This window comes from Taudactylus pleione, unplaced genomic scaffold (genome assembly GCF_031769625.1).
Source record: "Taudactylus pleione unplaced genomic scaffold, aTauple2 ptg000176l, whole genome shotgun sequence".
Classification (NCBI taxonomy): Eukaryota; Metazoa; Chordata; class Amphibia; order Anura; family Myobatrachidae; genus Taudactylus; species Taudactylus pleione.
Window position 1 is genome coordinate 7849790 of NW_028284578.1, and position 19869 is coordinate 7869658.

General features: G+C 43.0%; 1 protein-coding gene across 1 annotated transcript in view; it reads left to right on the forward strand.

Moving 5' to 3' along the window:
• The first annotated feature begins 2183 nt into the window (after nucleotides 1-2183).
• NMUR2 (neuromedin U receptor 2) overlaps nucleotides 2184-19869 on the forward strand; it is a 40624-nt gene continuing 22938 nt past the window's right edge. Inside the window, exon 1 of the mRNA XM_088475701.1 lies at nucleotides 2184-3005. Within this exon, the coding sequence (XP_088331827.1) occupies nucleotides 2280-3005 (726 nt within the window). The 5' untranslated portion in view covers nucleotides 2184-2279. The remainder of the gene's footprint in view (nucleotides 3006-19869) is intronic.

The following is a 19869-nucleotide window of genomic DNA, read 5'->3' on the forward strand; positions in this document are numbered from 1 at the left end:
AAAGTTTAGTCTATTGTTCACTGAGGGAGTATCTGAAATGTAAAATAAAGACTAAAGGACTAATTCACAGTCGCCTGCAGAGAAGCCTCATCAGTGGCCACATTGCATCATTGAAGTAACTGTGAATCTTGAATCTCTGCCAGTGGTGGATCCATGGGGGGAGAACCAGTGAGATTGCTGCTCCGTAATACATCTTACCTTCCCACTACAGCTGGTTGCTGTATATCAGCACAACGGCACATCATGCAGGAATAGTGAGACGACCACTGCTGCTCAGCGGCAGCAGGCTCCCTCCCCAGCCCAGCACACACTGTTGTGTGCTGGGTGTAGAGGGTCCAAGGAAGCTGCTGCCGCTGAGCAGTCTCCTGTCTCTCCCTGCATGATGGGCTGCTGCGGCTGTGCTAAATCTGTCCACTTTCTCCACCTGTATTCAGGCATCTATTCATCCCCTGACATCCACTTGTCAAAGTAGCCATCATCTCTATCAAATCATATTTGGCCCAGTCTTATGATTGATGAAAAAGATCCTTCACAAATCAGCTGGCACTTTGCATATGACACCTGGAGGGCCATAATTCCATCTACACGCCCTCAGTACACTCATCCTAAATACGAATGACCTGTTACATCCAAAGTGGACATACATCTCAGTCGCCTGCAACTCTGAATAGCTTTTTCCAGTGGTTCCCAAACTGGGTGCCGTGGCACGCTGGGGTGCCTCAGGGCACTTGCAGGGGTGCCACAAGTATGTGGTTCACGACCAAATCCAATTACTTAGGGTCAATGTGATAGACAAAACCTGGGCTGGTGGCTGCCAATCATAATGTACAGTATGTGGACAAACAGAGGTGCAACCATGTCCACCGCCACATAACTGTACCTAAGGATGACAGGTATTTACAATTTACTTAATTTAATATTTTATTCTGAATTTCTTAATAAGAAACTTCTGGCATAGGGGTGCCATAAAAAATGCTGATACTCTAGAGCGCAATGATTCAAAATAGTTTAGGAACCGCTGGCTTATACAGTAGATCCGCAGCTATGCCTTATGTTTAACTCAGACACGTGGCAATAGTCGCAGGTATGCCCACTTGCATGCTACTCTGAATCAGTGATCTAGACACTATAGTGTTAAGAAAACTAGATCTTGTCAATAAGCCTATTGCTCAGGATTGTTATGAAGAGTATAATTCTCAAGGCAGCCCTTCAGGGTAGATATCGGAAAACAAGCTTTAATTCATTTATTTGTTTATTTATTTATTTATTCCGCTCCGAATCAAACAGCTTAGAAGGAGCAAAGTAAGAGACCTCTTCATATTGAAGTAATTTATATTCTAGGTTTAATTAGATCCCACACGTAAAGTATTGCTTCTTGCTTATGGTTCATTTCCCTAACATACGTTAGAAGAGTGCAGATGTTCAGTTTAAAAAAATATGGATATTTACAAGCAAGAAAAATATTTGTCAAGTCAATTTAGTCTGGTCAAACTTCATTGCTGTATTCCTCTGTCATGACGATCTAACATGCAGCACATTCACATTCTGTAACTGGTGCAGAACATAAGCGATTACATCTGAAGGATTTAACCCTGTAGTTGTTTGTGCAATTACACGGCAGTAAATGGAACTTTGTCAGTGATAGTGGAAGTACAGTGATCTTACTGAGGCTCAGAACTGTGTTGAATTCTGCTCCAAGATATTGTTAGAATATTGAATAATCCAAGTCACCCAATCAGCATCCTTAAGGGGAGGAGATTTTCTCTTGGAAAAAAAAAAAGAGATCTTTTGAAAGGCAACTGGTGCACAATATCTCAGCAGCACAAACTGAGAGTTAAGCAGCATTTTCCCAGCTACACAGACACAAGGCTTTTGGGAAGTGCTGGGAAAGGATCTTTTGTATAATTATTCCTCTTTTTCAATAGCATTTACTTGATTTCACCTTCCATTTTCTAGCATTATTTTATTGCTTTCTTGATGAGTAGTCAGTTATCATTGCTCTTTCTGTTGTGATGCTAATCTAGTTTGTTATATTGTATTCAGTTGTGTTTTTAGTTATATTCTCATATTTTCTCTACTAGCCATTAAGTTCTTGTTTGTGTTTGAATTGACCATTTGTCACAGATTCTTATTATTGTTATTTTTGTTTCTCCTTAAAATAATTTATCGCATGTCATTTTATACTACACAAATATTTTGTGAGCTTATTTATACCATTATTGGTTTCTGTCGACATCCAAAGTAAATATATTTAGACTTTTTTTTAACTCATTACTCTGATGGATGACCAGCAGAACATGAATTTCTCTTGGCCAGGTCATCTTCTTCCCTTGGACCACTCTTTGCTGAGGTATTTAAACAGCACAGAAGAATACTTAGCATATTTGTGTGGGCCAAAACGTAGTAGTTTATCTCTGCCCATGACTCTAGTTTATGCATTTATTTTTTTAGTGGGGGTCAGTGGAAACATGCTGGTGTGTCTGGTGATTCTAAAGCACCATAACATGAGGACCCCAACAAACTATTACCTGTTCAGCCTTGCTGTGTCTGACATCCTCGTCCTGCTTCTTGGGATGCCTCTTGAAGTGTATGAGATGTGGAGCAACTACCCTTTTCTTTTTGGTGCTTGGGGTTGTTATTTCAAGACTGTTCTGTTTGAGACTGTATGCTTTGCCTCCATCCTCAGTGTGACCACTGTCAGTGTGGAAAGGTATGTGGCCATCATCCATCCCTTTCAAGCCAAGCTCAAAAGCACCCGAAGAAGGGCACTAAGAATACTCATTACACTTTGGATCTTCTCAATTCTTTTTTCCATTCCCAATACAAGCACACATGGTATCCTACTGCAGTACTTCCCCAATGGGAGCCTAGTTCCCAACTCTGCCACTTGCACTGTTGTCCAACCCCTGTGGATTTACAATTGCATTATCCAGATCACATCTCTGCTTTTCTACGTTCTTCCAATGGGAGTCATCAGTGTTCTTTACTGCCTGATGGGCATCAAAGTAAGTTTGATGGCATGCACCTGTGTTTATTGAGATGAAAGATTATTTATTTTAGATTTAATGATGCTAATAGAGCTCAAGAGTAAGATGCCAAAAAAAGTAAATTTAACTATAAACTTACAACATGAAGAAACTCAAAAAGAATATAAGTACCATTTAAATGTATGAAGAAGGTGAAGCAAAATTGTTGCTAACCAAACAATTCTATGTCATGTAATGTCGGCTTTGAGAGTACCTACTGTACCCTTAGCTACTGTAGTTGTCAGGCATCATTCAGCCAATAAAAACACAGTATGACATCATGACTGGTGCAGCATTAATCAGAAATTAGTGCTGAATTCTAGGAATCAAAAAGTGCTGAATGCTAGGAATCAATACTGTAATAGGGGGTTAATGTGAACAGCAGGAGTGCAGCAGGGCCAGAGTTTGTCGCAGCAAACAACATGCTTGTTCACATAATGAGTTTTACTATACTCACATACCCCAAGCTATAGCTAAACTAATCAGAGCTCTATGACAAGATAGCACAGACTGCATTTTCCACTAAATACGGAGTCATGATGCACATTCTGCTCTGTCTGTACAGATGTTTGTCTGCTAAAAGATTAGAGAGCTAGTTGTTAAAATGTACTAAGTTTATTTTATTTCTATTCTAGCACCTTTCTGCTGGAGGTAACTGCTGTTCATTTCCTAAGTTACACTCTGTAAGGCTGGACAATCTATATGTCATCTAATAGAATTGGTTTAGCCAATACTTTGCAATCAACTGTTGAAGGTTACAAGATAAAACAAACAACATTAGTTGTAGACGCCTTGATTCAAAGTAACAAATAATAAACCACCTCAGCAACACCGAACCTCTAAACATTTGTGTTTTCATACAACCGTTTCCTATAATAAATATAGTAATAAAATTGGGAGCAGTTAGACATAAATAAGCTGACTGAAGTTTTGTGTTGTTAACTTTACAAAACAAGTGATTTATATTTGTTCATTTTTGTACAGTTGCACTGTCACAATAAAGATTTATTTAATTTAGCAAAATCCTGGTTTTTAAAGACTTATCCCTGAAAATGTCAGGATTTACCAACTGCATAATAATAGCCATATTTCCTACATATTATATGCAATACTTACCATCTATTTGAAGAAAAGCATTTAAAAGGCTAAAAACTACACTTCCACATTCAGTAAATAGTAAGATGAGGATAAAAAGTGCCTCTGGAAAATATTGTAAAATGTTGGAAATGATGCATGAAGTTATTTGTTTATCAGTCTGTTGCTGATGTGATCATCTTACAGATGGGTGCTTCCTTACTGTTGCTTCATTCGCACCAAAAAGCCCCTCTCTGTGTGCCAGGCCATGGTACTCGGCCCAGCTGAGCGGTTTTTTTTTGCTCAAAATGTGCATCTTAATTTTATAATGAAAACACATGGAAGCAACTAGCCTGCATTGCTTGTGTAAACTGATCAAAGCGGTGTGTGACATTGGTACATCTGTGTCTGAAGGGGAGATGTATAAAGGGTGATGTGAAGGTTTATTGGTATCAGCGCACATTATGTGCTCTGATACCATTTTCCCCCATGCATTAATGTAGGGCTGGACGTTAAATGACAGGGACACTGGGCCTGATTCAGACCCGCTCGCGAGCACTATGCACACGCAAGCGGGTCAATGGTGGCCCAGTGCGCATGCGCGAGACCCGGATAGCGATGGGCAAACCGTCGCCCTGGATCTCGTACCAAAGGGGGCGTGCTGTCGGTGTTGAGTGACAGCACGCCCCCTTTGGTGGGCCTGCCGGGGGCGTGGCTGCCCAGACGGAGGCGTTCCCATGGGAACACCTACCATCTGGGGCCAGCGCCACTGACATCACTGTTTGAGCCGAAAACACTCCAGGGCTTGCGGCAACGAGACCCTACCACAAGGGTCTCGTCGCAAGCACGATGGTCGCAGTGCGGGTTGGATACAGTGCAGATCAAATACAGTGCATGTCAGATAAAGTGTGGGTCAGATATAGTGCGGGTCGGATACAGTGTGAGTGGTTACAGTGCGATACAGTGCAGGTCGGATACAGTGCAGGACACAGTGTGGATTGGATACAGTGCAGGTCAGATACAATGTGGGATACAGTGCGTTGGATACAGTGTGAGTTGGTTACAGTGCAAGGCAGATACTGTGTGGGATACAGTGGATACAGTGTAGGTTGAATACAGTGCAGGGGACAGTGTGAGTCAGTTACAGTGTGGGTCGGATACAGTGCAGTTTATAGTGCAGGTCGGACACAGTGTGGGTTGAATACAGTGTGTTATACAGTGTGGGTTGGATACACCAATAGTGCACTTACTGTGATAGCAGTGTCGGCAGTGCAGGTTGCTGGCAGTGTACTCAATGCAAGAGTGCCAGTGGTATCCTCAATGCAGGGGTGCCGGCGGTGATGGCAGTGTGGCAGTGTTGGCAGAGTAGGGGTGCTGGCAGTGTCTTCAATGCACGGTGTCGGCGGTGTCAGCAAAGCGGGGGTGCCAGCGGTGTCCTCAGTGCAGGGGTGCTCACAGTGTTGGCAGTATGGGGGTGCCCTCAGTGTGGGACTGTTGGCAGTGTTGCTGACAGCGTCTTCAGTACATGGGGTAGCAGTGCGGGAGGGCTGGCAGTGTCCTCAGTGCAGGTGTTGGCAGAGTGGGGGTGCCAGCGGTGTCCTCAGTGCATGTGTGCCGGTAGTGCTGTGGTTTTGGTGGTGTCCCACTGTGGGAGTGCTGGCAGTGTGGGGTTGCTGACGGTGTCCTCAGTACATGGGGAGTGCAGGGGTGCCGGTGGTGTCCTCAGCATGGGAGTGCCAGCAGTGTCAGCAGTGTGGGGTTGCTGATGGTGTCCTCAGTATGTGGGGAGTGTTGGGTGCGGGCACTGTCAGCAGAGCGGGGTTGCCAGCAGTGTCCTCAGTGTGGGGGCCCTGGTGGTGTCAGCAGTGCATGGGTGCCAGTGGTGTCCTCAATGCAGGGTTCCAGCAGTGTCGGCAGCAGAGGTGTCGGCAGTTGTGTGGTGCCGTCAGTGGAGGGTGTTAGCAGCGGGGGTGCCGGGGGTGTCGGCAGCAGAAGGAGCAGCGTTGTCAGGAAAGGGGAATGGGCGGCACCCTCCTACCTTCCTGTGCTCATTGAATTCAATGGGCTTAACGGTGATTGGCTGAGAGCCGTGACAGACGGTTCATTCAGAAAATCATTCAGAAAATCATTCAGAAAATCGTTGGTAACAAAATCGTTGTGTGTGTATGCAGCTTTAGCTTTAGTGTCTATCACTGCTCCAATGCTATGACTGGACATGACTTTTCAGAAGCCCTGTCCCAGCGGGATAAGCTCAATATCCCAGCATGTGGGATGCCAGCACTAAGGAGGATGGTTAGGTGCGGTGCAGGAAAGGGGAGGTTTGGTTGAGGCACAAGAGGGGAGGTTAGGGGAAGGAGAGGGGAAGGGTTAAGATACCGACCGACAGGTGTCGGTATCTTAACTCTGTCGGGATACCACCAGAATCCTGAGTGCCAGTATCCCCTATCCAACCTGTCCCAGCACCTGAAACATGGTAAATGCATGGTAAATTTGTGATGCTGGTGCTTAGAATACTAGCGCTGGAATCCAACACCTGTCAGAATCCCGGGCACCAGCATCCCGACCCCCAGTATCCCGAAGTTAAGTAGCGGGGTTAGGGGGAGGGTTAGGGGTTAAGCTTAGACACTGGGGGGAGGGTTAGGGTTAGACACTAGGGGGAAAGGTTAGGTTTAGGGTGCAGGGAGGGGGAGATTAGGCTTAGGCACGAGGGAGGGAGGTTAGGGTTAGGCACTGGGGAGGGAGGGGTAGGGAGAGGGGAAGGGTTAGGGTACCATCCAACATGTGATGGTATCCTAACCCTGTCGGGATGCCGGCATTCAGATTTTGACCGCCAGAATCCCAAGAGCCAGTATCCTGTATCCATCCCATCCCAGCACCTGAAACATGGTAATTGCAAGCAGTAATTTGCATTACCAGCAAAGATATCTTACAACAACCAGAAAAGATATGATTACCAGTAAAAATATCTTAAAACAACTGCATTTTACATGCGGATTGTGGTAAATATGGCCCATACTTTTTTTTATCTCTGATTAGCCTCTGCCTCATCAAAAGTTATCCAAATAATCTCCAGACACTAGAAACATGTCTGGAGATTTTTGGGGAATATACAGTACTTGACCTATGCTGTCAGTATTTGTTTAGGTGTGTTGGCCTTTTCTGTATATTTAGGCAACCAGGATCTGATGCAAATTTGGCTGGAAATTAGGCATATTCTGCTCCTGAACTACGGCCACTGAAATAAATGTGCATATGCTCCAATGCAAAGAGTTGTACACATCTTTATGATGCACCCACCCCTATAGGTATGCTTGATTTTCTACTAGTCATCATCACCAGTGCGCACTTGCCCCTGACTATACTAAGAATAAAAGATATACCTGGAAACAGAAGTATCTACACTTGCACCCACCACTGCATTGCCTGCCATTCCATTGACACTGATCTTTGCCTACATGAAATCGCTTAATTACTACCCAGTTACACCTCTTTGGTTGTAAGCGTTGATGTGATTAAAATGTGTACAACTCCTTATTGAATGCATTCTGTTCTAGCGCTTGGCCAATGGGGTAAGAAACAAGATACCCACCGACCACAGGCAATGTTCAGCTCTGCACCAGCCCCCAGTATTTTTAATAATAATTCTATTGTGATATGACTGCCCAAAAGTTCAGGAATTGTGGAAATATGGCTAAGCTGAAATAGAATATGTCTAACTAATGTACAGTAACTCACACTACAACTAATATCTACAAAATGTTCAATCTGACGGTTTACAACCTTTAGCTGGAAACAGAAGCTCTCAGTCAACAGAGATGTCAATATTACAAATTGCCACAAAATGTCACATAGCCATGTGCTGCTTGCTCAGTGAGAGATTTGTCAGGCGCTCCTCTTATATTACTAATGCAGTACTAGTGGGTTGCATATGAAATCCTGGCAGTCGGGATGCCGCTGGTCAGAATACTGACAGCAGCATCCTGGCAATAAAGATCCCGACAGCGCTAGGTAGTATACTACAACTAACTCTAACCCTTACCCTAACCCTCCCTTCCTCCCTCGTGCCTCAACCTAACCTCCCCCTAGTACCTAAACCTAATTTCCATCTCCCCGCACCCTAAACCTAACCCTCCCCTTAGTGCCTAACTCTAACCCCTAACCCTAACCCACCCCTAATCCCCGATACTTACCTTCGGTATGCCGGCGGTCAGGATACTGGAGCCGGGATTCTGATGCTGTCGGGATTCTGGTGCCTGTATTTAGAACGCTGTTGAGGTTCTGGCACCGGTATTTAGACCGCCGACATCCTGCACGCCAGGATGCTGACTACATCCCATACTCATCACTGGTCAACATTGTTGACTGTTTGATGAACTGTTCTCTTACATATGCGATAATCATCTTATTTTAGATATAGGATACTCTTGTGTTTTAATATACAGAGATAAAATAGAATAATTTACTGTCAGACATTCCTTTTCTTGATTTAAAAGGAGCACAAATGCTAAATTACATACACAATTTATTTTATTTTCATTCTTAAAGGTTTAAGTCGGTTTGCATAAGAAACCACATATTTCCCCTCCATTGTATTTATCTGTTTTAGCATAACTCGCAACCCTCCCAAAAAATTAAGAAGCTGCTGATGATCGATGGCTTTGACCAATAGTTTTAAAATGGCATGGAATCAATGTTAAGGCTTGTTTACCATTGATTCCTGTTGCTGCTTTAAATCTATCAATCTACGATGCCAATCAGTGGCTTTGGCTTTGACAAACTGTAGAATAAATAGTAATTCTAGCCTCATTTACAAGGCAAGTCGAGTACATCATCTTCCTTTGAGACCCTGGCCTGGATTTACTAATCGTCAGTTTGTCAAAAATAATCAACAGCTTTGACTAAAGGATTTTAAGCGACAACAGAAATAAATGCTAAACCAGTTTGTTCATCCATTGATCATTGGGGGCTTTGAAAAACATTAAAGGATAGTACAATAGATAGTAGAAGGCAACACACTTTAAAATACCAGAAATCGGGACTATCTTATGACATTTAAGACAGCTGGGAGTATGATATAGAGGGGGTTCATATGCTGTGGGTTCAAGTATTGTGGTTTATTTAGAACAAAATTATTTAATTATGTTGATTAAGGAAATTGTTATTTAGAACAAATTGTTGTTTAGGTATTATAGGGTTCCACACACATGCACATTTGCTCTTTATTTATAAATAACAGCTTTCCGGTCATTATATAACTTTGTAGAGCAAGAATGTGCATCCTTTGTAATAGAATAGTACATTTTTTTTATAGCCCCTCAGTGAGCTGAGCTGCAATTTACAAATTAATAGGATAAATTAAAAATATATATTATTTTCTATTGTTTTTACTACCTCTGGGTGCTCTCCCCCCAGTGCATTTGTTCACGTACATATAAAAGTGCTGTGTCTCCACGCAGTTTGAGCAGAGCTGCGAATGAAAAAAAAGTAGAAAAAAATATATATATTGTTTGTACTACTGTACGTATGTGCGCCGTCCTCCATTGCGTTTGTTCATGTACTATACATATAAAGCCCTGTGTCTCCATGCAGTATGAGCTGAGCTGCAATTTTACAAAATAGTAGGATAATTAAAAATATATTTTATTTTCTATTGTTTATACTACCTATGTGTGCTATTCCCCAGTGCATTTGTTCACGTACATATAAAAATAATGTGTCTCCACGCAGTGTGAGCTGAGCTGCAAATTCAAAATTAGTAGGTTAAATAAAAAAATATATATGATTTTCTATTGTTTGTTCTTTCGTCTGTGTGCTGTCCCCAGTGCATTTGTTCACGTACATATAAAAGTTCTCTGTCTTCACGCAGTATGAGCTGAGCTGCGAATTAAAAATGAGTAGGATAAATTAAAAAAATATATTATTTTCTATTGTTTCTACTAATTCTGTGCAATGTCCCCAGTGCGATTGTTCACGTATATATAAAAGCGATGTGTCTTCATGCAGTGTGAGCTGGGCAACGAATGAAAAATTAGTAGGATAAGTTAAAAATATATATTATTTTCAATTTTTTTTACTATATCTGTATGCTGTCACCCAGTGTGTTTGTTCATGTACATATAAAAGCACAGTGTCTCCAAGCAAATAGAGCTGTGCTGCGAATTAAATTTTTTAATTGTTTTTACTACATCTGTGTATTCATCGATATGGATAACAATTAGACGAGAGAAGAGCAGGAGCAGCACCCAAATACTAGCACTGCAGCTACTGCCAGCAGTCATGACAAATCCAACACTAGTCCTTCAACATCATCTGCTAAAGCATCAGGGCATTTGAAATAAAAAAAATAATATTTTACAGTGGTAAAGAAAAGACACCTCTAATAAAGAGAAAGTTTAGTGTAGAAAAACATAAAATAGCCAACAAGCCATGTACCACACGCAGTGGCAAGAGAAGGCTCAGCAACTGCTGTCAGTGAGGAATCTTCTTCTGCCTCTCATGACACTGCAAGCCCTTCTCACTCAAAGTGTAGAAGAGGTGTAACAAAAAATTAAAATCAGAAAATCAGTGCTAAAAAAAACCACTAAGCCAGTAGAACAAACTGTGTTCACAAATCCCTGAATAGAGTCTACGGGGTATATTTACTAAAGTGAGAGTTTTATTACCAATAGCAACCAATCAGAAGCTACTTAACATATAACTAGCACATTCTAGCAGATAATAGCTATAATCTTATTAGTTGCTATGGGCAACATCTCCATTTCTATATACAGTACTCTCACTTTACGCTAGTAAATATACCCCTGAGTGTGTCAGTGAGTGAAAATTGTATATGTTTTTGTGATTAAAAACTTCAGGCCATGATACTGTGTCTGTGATACTGTATATAACAGTAAGTAACAGTCAGTAGGTTAAGGGCCACCACATTATTATCTACACAGTGTGTTGCAGTTGGTGGCCAGATTTTTGGTTTATTTGTTTTACTTTTATCAAAATCAGAAGTGTTTAAGAATAATAATGGTCATTAGGTCAAGAGCCACCACAGTTATTATCTGCACAGTGTGTTGCAGTTGGTGGGCAGTTTTTTTTATTTGTTATACTTTTTGGCCAGCAGGTCTTCTTACTAATATTTGTTAGTATTAGAAAGGCTGATTTTTGCAATGCAACTATTCATTTTCTTGGCTTCTCTTTCAACCCTTGTGAGAAATCCTAGGCTATTAACAATGTAATCTTTTATGGCCTTAAAGTTAATTTTCTTAATTAATCAAACAATTATAACTAATTAATCAATCAATCAATCAATCAATCAATCATTTAATTAATGTCCCACTTTCATCCATTTTGGGTGCTTGTTTTTTTAATAGCATTTTCCACTTCTCTGATTTGTTTGTTTTATAGCAGTAATAAAAATAATGATTAATCAATCAATCCATTACTCAATCAATCTGTCTTCTACTACATACTCCACCTTCATGTACTGCCCTCAGGCCTCTGATCCAGTTCTTGATTAATGAAAACATTCTATAGCATCGTAAAGTTTATATTAAACTGCCATCCTGTCTGCCACTGCAGTGCCACTCTGTTTCCTAGATATGCCATGTTTGAAGTTGAACTGCCATGTGTTTGTACCACCCACTGCTGTTGCTTAGCTTGGTCAGACAGCTAGCTGGGTGCAACCTTTTGGCCTAAACTGGATTAAAACAAAATTGTGAGCTGTGAGATGGTCAACATTGACTGGAAATGAATGTTATTGAGGTTAGTAGTACTGTAGGAACAAAAGTAGAATCAAATTATGTAATTTTAGTTGTTTTTATAAGTATTGAAAAAACTACATATGGAAAACCAAAACCAAAGAACGTGAGGGTGGTTTTGGCAAAATAAAAATCAAAATCAGATGACAAATTAGAACCAGAACCAAAAGCAAAAGCCAATACAAGTGGGTCGGCACACATTTCTAATGCTTAGGGGCCACATCACTTAAAAGAGGGTCAAATGTGGGTGCCCCATGTGTACAGGTGGAATTATGGGTGTAAGATGGTATGTAGCATTGTCCTGCCTATACTATATATGAAAAATTTATGTTTTCCATAATGCCGGATAATATTATCTGTTTATCACATTTGGTCACCAAGCAATGGGCTTGATTCAGAGTTGTTTATGATTCCAAAGTTTACAGAGTTGAATGATTATCAGTAACCCACTCACACGTCTAAGTTGTAAAGCATTTGTGTCAAAGTACATTACCGTAGTCCCTTGCAGCGACTATTTGCAGTGTGATTGACAGTCAGTGAACATTTTTAAGAAATAATGGGTATTGGTGGCAAAAAATGCAGGCATGGAGTGACTGTTTCAGGAGCTTGTCACACCCTGTGACTGCAATCTGATATGCAGCTCCAGATTACAGATGTCCCGGTTGATAGTGGTTGTTCTCTGATGGACTGTACAGGCTTTCTGGCACTGCTGCACCATTGCCTGTCATATTATATGACAAGCAGCAGAGCCACAGCAGCAGAAAGCCTGTACAGCGCGGGTCATACAGCTCCTGCAGGTTCCATTAGTGTGACGCTGGTGTGCCCTAAGGTCACTTCGGCACCATTCACAGCAGAGAGCTTGCCATGGAGAAGAGAAGCAGAGGGAAAAAAGCAATGGTAAGTACATTTTGAGTGCTTGTTAAAGAGACAGGCTGGGGACTGGATTGCTGGAGACACACAAGGATGGGAGATTTGATGGCTGGAGACACACAAGGAGGATAGATTTGATGGCTGGGGACACAAGGGGAGAAGTTTGATGGCTGGAGATACACAAGGGAGAGAGATTTGATGGCTGGAGACACAAGGGGGAGATATTTGAAGGCTAGAGACACTAGAGGGAGATATTTGATGGTTGGAGACACACAAGGGGAGAGATTTGATGGCTGGAGACACACAAGGGGAGAGATTTGATGGCTGGAGACACACAAGGGGAGAGATTCGATGGTTGGAGACACACAAGGGGAGAGATTTGATGGCTGGAGACACACAAGGGGAGAGATTTGATGGCTGGGGACACACAAGAGGAGAGATTTGATGGCTGAGACACACAAGGGGAGAGATTTGATGGCTGGAGACCCACAAGGGGAGAGATTTGATGGCTGGAGACACACAAGGGGTAGAGATTTGATGGCTGGAGACACACAAGGGAAGAGATTTGATGGTTGGAGACACACAAGGGGGAGAGAATTGATGGCTGGAGACACAGAAGGGTAGAGATTTTATATGGCTGGAGTCACAAGGGAGAGAGATTTGATGGTTGGAGACACAAGGGGGGAGAGATCTGATGGCTAGAGACACAGAAGAGGAGAGATGTAATGGCTGGAGACACACAACGGGGAGCGATTTGATGGCTAGAGACACAAGGGGGTGAGATTTGATGGTTGGAGACACACAAGGGGGAGAGATCTGATGGCTGGAGACACACGAGGGGGAGAGATTTGTTGGCTGGAGAGACAAGGGGAAGATATTTGATGGCTTTAGACAGAAATATCCTCTGCCTCCTCAGTCACCCAATGTCATGAGGCCTTGTTCTTTCTGTGAGGCCATGCCCCCTTCTTGGATCTTACATTGAGGGGGAAGGCACCAGCCAGAATCTTTCTATGGCATCAAATTGGTCAGGAACGGCTCTGTCACAAGTACAGTAGATGGCTAGTTTTCAATAACCAAGTCTTTCAGGCAGATAGCTACTGTACAACACTCTTAAATTCACATATATATTGTATCCAATACAGACCTCCATTTTTAGGATTAAGATACAATACTGATCAAAAAATACCAGATGTCCAGTAAGGAATCGGTATGAAATACTGATGGCTGAAGCCCGACAGGAGGACATCCCGACAGGAACACCTAAGTACCTTAACCCTCCCTGCTCCCCCCTAAACCTAACTCTCCCTTGGTGGTGCCTAACCCTAGCCTCCCTGGGGAGTGCCTAACTCTAACGCTCCCCCCAGGGGTGCCTAAAGCTAATTTCCCCCCCAAGGCTACAACATAACTGTCCCCGACTATTTCATTCGGGATGCTGGGTGTCGGGATTTCGACGTGGGGCTAAAGATAGGCGTCTGCATTCGACGCCTGTCTTTAGTCCTGGGTCGGGATTCCCATGGCCGGCATTCTGGGTGGCAGTAAATTAACCACATCCACTCCAGTATATTATAGAATACAAGTGTTCCAAGAGATTGTTAAAATGACAGTAAAAATATAGAGCTGTCAGATGACTAGTGTACAGTACAGTCCATCATTCTGACAATTATTGTACATATAAAATACAGACTTTATTAACAATGGTGTGGTGTATGTATCTCTTTTCTATACATAATTTTCTTTTATACTTGTTTGTTTCTTTGTTCTTATCGTAGGTCCCCAAGTTTGTTCTCTGTGGGGAAATTGCAAATTATACTTTTATAAGCTGCTTGCAGGATGTTCTGCTTCCTGAAATAAACATGTTACTCTGTCATTCAGAAATAGCTCTTATGAAAACTGCTGATAGCCAGAGAGGCTTTTTAGACCAGACCGGACTTAATAAGCTGAGGTCATTTGGTGAATGGCTGATTGTGTAACATTCATTTTATCTAGCTTTAATGGGAACACTGGCAGCTTCCACAGCTGTGAACCTGGTGCCTCTCATAACTGGGGGAAATGTAAGGAATTAACCATTTATTTACAGTCACTTATAGTCTGTATACCTGATAATTTGTTTTGACCCCATCTTTCATAATCTATCTGTAACCATCTGTTGCCCACATCTACGAAATATCAGCTTTTAAAAGAAGTATCACCATCTGTCATGTCTCCACTGTGTCCTATGGATACAGAAAGGGTTATAATGAGTCAGGGCAGGTTATAGTTGGGATGCCATCATTGAACATTGAAACTCTTATAATAGTTAGATCATGTTTTTAACTCCTTCACCAGTACATTACTGATAAGAAGTATGCACTTTAACCCTCTTTTGCAGTGATGGCAAAATTCGGTCCCTAGGGATCCCCAACAATTCATGTTTTCCAGACCACCTATAAATCTACTAAAATCTGTCAGTTAGTAATAGAGATGTGCAGTTCGGTTCTCCAGAAATTCGAATCCACCTGAAATTCGTTAATCCGGACAGATCGGAGTCACAGTTCTGATCTCCTGAGGGGATCCAGACAGATCCCAGTCAAGGTTCTGGTCTTCCGGTGGTTTGGATGTCAGATTTCATCTGAATTTCAGGTTTTGGTTTGCAAAATTACATGATTTTAGCTGGTTTTAACATTTTTTTTATAAATAATAAATAAAAAACAGATCCAAAACTAAAACACTTGATGGTGTTTTGCAAAACCAAAACACAAAGATGGATCCGGATCCAGATCCAGAAACCAAAGCTAAAACACAGGAATCAGTGCACATATCTAATAAGTAATGAATACACCTGTACACCAACTAAGAGATCTTAAAAGCATGAAATGTTAGGGGTACGTGATAACCAAGTTTGGCCATCATTGCTCTATGAGCCTCATTCAGAGATGTACACAAACCCGATGGTTTGTTTACATCTCCGATGTTAGAAGATCAGGGCATGTGCAGGATCTGTACTGAGCATGCGCTGGTGTACTAATGGAGATCTCTCGCAGTTCCCCAAACCTTCAGCCTGATTGACAGGCTGCAGCCATTTGGGGGTGAGGAGTGGGTGAAGCTGGCTTGTGTTGCCAGAAACGAGCATTGGTGAAAAAGGTCATGATGGTGATCTGATGCTACATTCTTGGATGCAGCACTCGGATCGGAGATGCTGTTAGAAGGCGTTTTTTTTCCCAACAGAAGCCTCCTGCTGCATTACCATATGTTAGCATCTCTGCCGCTTACAAAGATGCAGCATCAATGCCAACTGCGTCCATTACTGAATTACCACATCTCTCCTACAATAGTGATTTCCCCATGACCCCTTATTGTCCTTGTCTTGATTTCTACATCTGTGGACCCTTACAGGATATCTATTCCACACCCATGGTCTTTGTTTCAATAATACCAACATTAGTGCTCATGGGTTACACTTTATTAATCCCAGGTGAGAGGGGGGAGTGTCACAGACTTATTTTATAATTTCCTTCCTTCTCACACGTCTGTCTACACGGCTGATTTAAAGTGGCTCCTCTTCTCTGGAGTTATCTCTTACACAGTGGCATAAGTAGGGGGGGTTGAGCAGGGCTTATGCCCTGGGCACCATCAGACCGGCGGCGTGGGGAGGGCGCCACCGGTCATGGTCTAGGACACTGTGGTCAGTGTAGTGTTGACCGGATGGAGTTCTGTCAGAACTACATAGTAACAAACACACAGCCACCAGCACTGGAGGCTGTGTGTTTATTTTAATTAGCATCCAATGAGAGTCAGACAGACTCTCATTGACTGCTGCACCCACTGCTGAAGCCGGGCTGGAGCTCACTCATGAGCTCCATCTTCCAGCTCCCGCAGTTGGTGATGGATGGGAGAGACCATAACTGGGGGGCACCACTGGGGTGGACTACTATTGGGGACACTGTATCGGGGGACCACTACTGGGAGGACTAATACTGGGGCCACTATATATATAAGGGGCACTGCATAGGGGGGATCACTACTGGGGGCCTGCATAAGGGGGACCACTACTGGTGGCACTGTATAAGGGGAACTAATGGGAGGCTGCATAAGGGGGACCACTACATGGGGTACTGTATAAGGGGCACTACTGGGGACAGAATAAGGGGGACCACTACTGGGGGCATTGCATACTGGGAGTACTGTATAAGGGGCACTACTGGGAGCCTGCATAAGGAGGACCACTACTGGGGGCACTGCATAGGGGGACTGTTTAAGAGGCATATGGAATGGAAAGGAATGTTCCCAGAGTGACAAGAAAGGGGTGTATGTCATGTCGACATGCCCCATTTTTAAGAGGCCATGCCAATATTTCACATAGGGGGAGGCTCCAGTTTGCAATTTGCCCTGTGCTCCAAATACCCTAGTTATGCCACTGCTCTTACATGCTTCATTAGACTGTCTACTAACAGTGAACAGAGCTGTTCCTGACTCTACATTGCCTACCTTGCTCCTCTAACACCACTTCCGGGAGGGAGCTGTATGTCAGTTTACAGTGCGGGGCGTGGCCGGACTATAGTGACATTTTGGGGGCGGAGCCTGGGGCAGGACTGCGAGATCGCGTCATCGTGGCCCTGTCCCCTCTTCACAATGGTGGAATAAACGGCGTTGTAAAGCAGGGGGCGGGGCCACGATGACGTGATTCAGCGCAAATCCCCACTGCGGGGGTTTCTCTATTTACTCTGGGGGGGAGGAATGGCGGTCTTTCAGGGGGGCCGATGGTGGCACCTGATATTTGGGATGGCTCCCGGCCAAATCGGGAGGGTAGGCAAGCCTGAATGAGGTACCAGGTGGTTTGGTGTAATCTGTTATGAATTTGCTGTTTAATTGTGAGTGGTAAGGTATCAATATAAGTTTCCCATAATGTAAAAAACCTGCCAGTTACTCCTTATTACATAATGTTTCTACCCAGTCCATTCTGAACAAAAGATGCAATTTGTCAAAAAACAAAGGTAATTGTGGTGACTTATTATGGATCCAATCCTGCAATATGGTATTTCGACCAACTGCGCTAAGAGCTAGTAACAATTTTTTGCCCTCCAAGTTATTCATTGTTTGGGGTCAAATATCCTTAAAATAGTCCATTCCGGAGTGAAGGGAACATGATTGATAAGTATTTTGTCTGCATATTGCCGTACGAGGTGCCAAAAGTATTTAATGATAGGGCAAGCCCATACACAATGGTACATGTCTGCCTCTCAATGTACACATTACAGTGTTGTGATATCTAGAGAGGGAAAGTATGTCTCCCATTTAGCCATCCCCCGCAGACTTCTTGGAATAGTCTAATACCCCTTTTCCACCTAAATTCCGGGTCTGACTCGGAGTTGGAACAAAGTTCCTATCCGGATCAGACCAGGAATTTTGCCGGCGCCGACTCGGGATATTCCCAGGTCAGCGCCGCTCACACCGCAGTGGGGTCTGCATAGACCCGGCTTTTGTGGAGTGAAAGTGGTCGCTTGGAGATTACATCATCTCCATGCGCCACTGAAGCCAGACCAATCGGCCGGCTAGCAGCGCACTCCAGGTCATCGTGACCCAGAGTGTGCTGTTCTCACAGCAGGGTTTCATGGGCTATGCCCGTGTTAAACCCTGCTAGTTACCTGGGTTGGATTGCCGTGTCACTCGACCCGGCGATCCAACTCTCTCCCCTTTTATACCAGGGAGCTGCATGGGTTAACCCTTCAAAAACCCGGGTTTTAGCTCCGGTGTAAAAGGGGTATGAGATATCATGAAGGAAAGTTAAATGGATTGAAATAGCTTTGTACGTGGAGGGAGGTTGTAACAGTAATTTATCAAATTAACTATCCATATCTACAGAGAAATGTCTGATAACATGGTTTACATAAATTTGGGACTGGAAGAACACTAGAGGATACCGTCTAACTGTCTCACACACATGGGAATTTTCTGAATAGGTCATAGGGCGCTTACTTTGCATCTTTACCAAAGCCCAGAATGTGGTAATCCCCACCACCCACCAAATAGTGAAGGGGTGAGCAGCCTTGCCAGCCAGAAAGTTAGGATTATGGATGAGGGGTAGAAAGAGAGAGTGAGAGGCTTTGAGTCCTGTCATATGGCGCAGTATGTGCCAAAATGTTTCATGTTGTTCACAGAAGTGGATTAGCTTTAATAGATTCCGATATCTCCTGGTCATGTTGGTGGAGGAAATAAACCAAAGCAGTGTACCCCAGAAAGCCCTGTTGTAAAAGCATATTAGTATATGTTGTTTTCATTATGCAGCCAGCCACGTAAATGTTCTAACAACGCTGCATAGTTATAGGTCACAACATCCAGAAAATGTATTCCACCATTGGATCTAGGCTGGAAAAGTTTACTTAAGGCAATGCGGGATCTACCACCTTTCGTAATAAATTGTGGAAAAGAGCGTTGATCTGTTGGAGATCTGCTTTAGTTAAAATAATTGTAAGGGATTGTAAGGGATATATTAAGCAAGGAAATGAGAATATTTTAAACAGGCTAGCTCTTTTTTTATATAACATGTAATTTACCATGCTGTCAGCGTGCAGGATAACGCATCATCAGTATTGGAATTCCGAAGCATGCCCTCACCCCAATCAGCTCTATTTTTTGCCTGCATTTGAGCATAAAGCAACTTCTCACCTTTTTTCTTCTCACTTCAACCCCTGAACTCATTATATTTAAACATCTTCACATGCTGACACATTGGGCCTGATTCAGAGCCATTCGCTGTTTGTGGTCGTTCGTTCAAAAACAAGGGGTGGCTATTCAAATGATCCGTTCGCAAATTGCAGTCTGTTCCCACCTCTAAGTCTGAACGAGCGAGCAAAATATACGCTCGTTTATTTGATAAAAACGCCCCCTGGCCGCACGCACCATACGTCATGTCCGCTATTTATTAGATTAATCGAGTACATCGTACAGCGTATGAACTGCTCGCTATTCTTGTGGTTGGTGTTTTCAACCGCTATTTTGCGAGCAGTTCTGAGTTAAAAAAAACCAAGTGACGTGGTCAATGACGCTGCTGTATTAATTATGCACTCCCTTAAAACGCCCGTTTTGACCTTTAAGCACGCCTGCGTTCGGATCTCCACTCCCCGTTTTCAAGCACCTTCCCCTGTTACCACCCACATACGCCTCATTCTGTCACT